The 3,318-nt window shown below is 35.5% G+C and overlaps 1 protein-coding gene across 1 annotated transcript; it reads left to right on the top strand.

Annotated features, from left to right (window-relative positions):
* Positions 1-1,123: 1,123 nt before the first annotated feature.
* Positions 1,124-2,302, top strand: LOC130463445 (uncharacterized). The gene has a single exon (XM_056832581.1). It carries the CDS (start codon positions 1,124-1,126, stop codon positions 2,300-2,302), a length of 1,179 nt encoding a protein of 392 aa, XP_056688559.1.
* The last annotated feature ends 1,016 nt before the right edge of the window (positions 2,303-3,318 follow it).

Genomic DNA, 3,318 nt, shown 5'->3' with positions numbered 1-3,318 from the left:
ACGAATAAGATACGAAACATGATAAATAAAAGTGTAACCGGTTCTGGCAGTTAGTGGGGTTACTATTTCTAGGTCGTGCACGTACCGCCGTACCGCGGGACACCCAACAAGGGAGAGTGCTCCTTGAGGGTTACCGCAAGCTAAAAAAAGAAACTATTTAGGTACGGGCGTATGTCCAACAAGGGAGAGTGCTCCTTGAGGACTATCGCAAGGTGGGAGACGTCCCGCAAGACTAACTTGTCAGTTACCAAGTAAAAAGAAGGTTTTATGAAAGATAATGGGAACTATCAAAGTATCAAGTTATAAATGATGTTTTATTGCATTTATGAAAATGTTTTACTATGTTCTATTCTCCCTGATTGCAAAGTAAATAAAATGAATTGAAATGAGTTTACGCTGTTAGGGTAGTATGTTACTGGGCCTCGGCTCACGATGTTGCTTTTGTTTTAGGTATGAAGAAGATCATGGGATGCCTTAGAGTGAGGATGCAACCATCAAATTCACGATCGATGTTTAGTAAAGATAACTATGTCATTAGTAATAAAGGGATGTATTAATTAAACTCTAAGTGTGATTTCACGATTTGAGTTAGATCTTCAAATTAATGTTTAAACGTGTTAGAAATATTTATTAAGGTTTACTTAGATTTCAATGTAATTTTTAAAGGATTAATCGAAGTGAAGTATAATTACTGTTACTCAACAGTAGTCAGTAAATGTAAAAAGGTTATGTCGCCTTGTATTTCCCACGAGGGAGATACGGCAAGTGACGCTCCGACTAAATTAGGGTTTCCGCTGCTAATTAAAGACAATTAACCTAATTAATGATGTTTAGAAGTCGGGGTGTTACAGTTTGGTATTCAGAGCCAAGGTTCTGCGACCATAAGTGCTAAACTTTACGGGTTTTACACGAAATAAAATTTATTAGGTTTTAAGCAAGAATTTTAAGGAATAAGTAAAAAGAATAAGTTAAAATCATGCTGAGTTAAAATGAAATGAGTGTGAGTGATAGGACGGGGAACGCAACGGGAATGTTTTCTTTGTTATGATTTGCAGAATTTCTTAGTCTAATTTCAAGAAGAAAAGATTATCTGAAGCGTTGTATCCTTGCGATCAGATCGGCGATGACTTCAAGCGGAAATATTCCTATTGACGGCACTAGAAACGATAACGATGTTAACGATGGCAATGGTAATCACAAATCTTCATTAGCGCTGGAAGGAATGCAAGAACGAATTGAAGAATTGCGCAAGGATCCCATTTTCGGTGACACCCCAGGAGAAACGAGTGATAATCGAATGGACTTAATGAGATTGATAATGTCGGAACTTCTGCAAGGAAATCGTCAGAAGCCAAGGTCAGAGCAAGAAGAATGCTCCAACATGTTCAAGAAGTTCGCTTCTCATAAACCCCCTACTTATGATGGCAAGCCAGACCCTACTGAATTTGAAGAATGGATTAGCGATATGGAGAAGTTATTTGATGCAACGCAATGCCCCGAGAAGTGGAAGGTCAACTATGCCGTCTTTTACTTGAAAGGACAAGCCAACCTGTGGTGGAAAAGTGTTAAAGGAATCCAAAATGAGCCTGGTTTTGGTTGGGAAAAGCTGACGGAAGCTATGCGGGAACAATTTTATTCCTACTCTCTGCAAATGCAAATGGAATCGAAATTTATCAAATTGAGTCAAGGAAAGAAAAATGTTCTAGAATATGCAGTGAAATTCAATGAGCTTGCTCGATTTGCCCCTGACCTGGTGACTACTGATAGGCAAAGGATGAATCGATTTGAAGGAGGATTAAACATTGAGATCCGTGATCGACTTTCGAGTTCTAGAATTTCCACTTTCCAAGAGTTGTACGATCGAGCAATTAACGTCGAAAGAATTATCAAGCTTCGAGAAGAAACATATGGAAAACGAAAAGGAAGCTTCGAAGAAAATCAACCGAACAATAAGAAACAAAATGTCAATGTCGGCTATCAAGGAGGGAATAACGGAAACCAAAACTTCAACAAGAATCGTGGATGCGCCAAGTGTGGAAGATGGAACCATACAGAGAAAGAATGTCGAATTGGTACGCGAGATTGTTTTAAATGTGGTAGCAAAGATCACCAAATTAGAGATTGTCCGCAAATACATCGAGAGCAAGGTGATAGGAGAAACGATGAAAACAAAGGAAATGGTGGCACTACAAATTTCAACCGTAATCCCCCACGTGGACCAACATCGAATGGACGAGTGTTTTTAATGCAAGGAAAAGACGATGATGCAAATGACAATGACGACTTCGCTAGTATGGAATGAAGAATGAAGCATAATGACCTTTTGAAATCGTGCGATCGAACATCTAGAATATTTTAGAATAAATGATGGAAATTTTGAAAGTAATATGCGCTAATCGAGTATCTAACTAAGATGTATTACCATCATCAGTTATATGAATGTTATGCTTATGTATGAAATTTTCAATTGAAGAATTATGTGTTTAAGATATGCTTTATGGATTATGTTTATGCTGACATGATTGTATTGGTAATAACTAATCGTTACGTATGAAAGTCGTCTTCGATGGAAGTTCTCCTGAGCTCAGAGTACGAGATTATTATAACAAATGACTTTTACAAAATTATTTGACTATTATAATTGTAGGTAAATACTTATTGTCATTATATCTATCTTCAGAATTATAATTTTGCATTAAAAACATTACTACTTTTGGTAGAAAATATTTTCAAACGGGATCTCATAAAGAAAAATGGGAGCCTAGTCTACGCTAACAAGTTTGCCCTTTTTATGTTCTTTGCTCCTCGATCCTATTTTATGAAGTAAAGTAGAGATACAAAAGACGATGGCGGAATATAATTGACCTTAATGACGATTAAGATCAACATATAATTTTGCCCCTTTTGTATTCTTTACTCTTCAATTCTAGGTCTCGAGTTGAAACGGAGTCATCAAAGAAGATGGCGGAATGAAAGCTAGACATTGTCGGAATTGGAATGAAATTGTGAGATCTTGGTTTTTAAAATAAATATCGTACTTTTAATCGAATGATTTTGATTTTCAACAAACATTTTATAAATCTAAATTTCAAGTTTCGAGGACGAAACTTTTTCTAAGGGGGTAAGAATGTAATACCCCGAAATTTTTAAACTCGATTTATTAAAATTAATAATATTTTATTAATGTAATTTCGTTTTAATTATTAGAAATAATTTAAAAATTTCGTTATTTTAAACGTTTTTACGATTTATTTTAAACGATAAATTTATAAACGAAAATTTATTTATTTTTCGTTAACGATATATTTCACGAGACTT

This window comes from Spinacia oleracea, chromosome 6 (genome assembly GCF_020520425.1).
Source record: "Spinacia oleracea cultivar Varoflay chromosome 6, BTI_SOV_V1, whole genome shotgun sequence".
NCBI lineage: Eukaryota > Viridiplantae > Streptophyta > Magnoliopsida > Caryophyllales > Amaranthaceae > Spinacia > Spinacia oleracea.
Note: the sequence above shows the minus strand (reverse complement) of the source record. Positions and strands in the feature narration are given on the sequence as shown.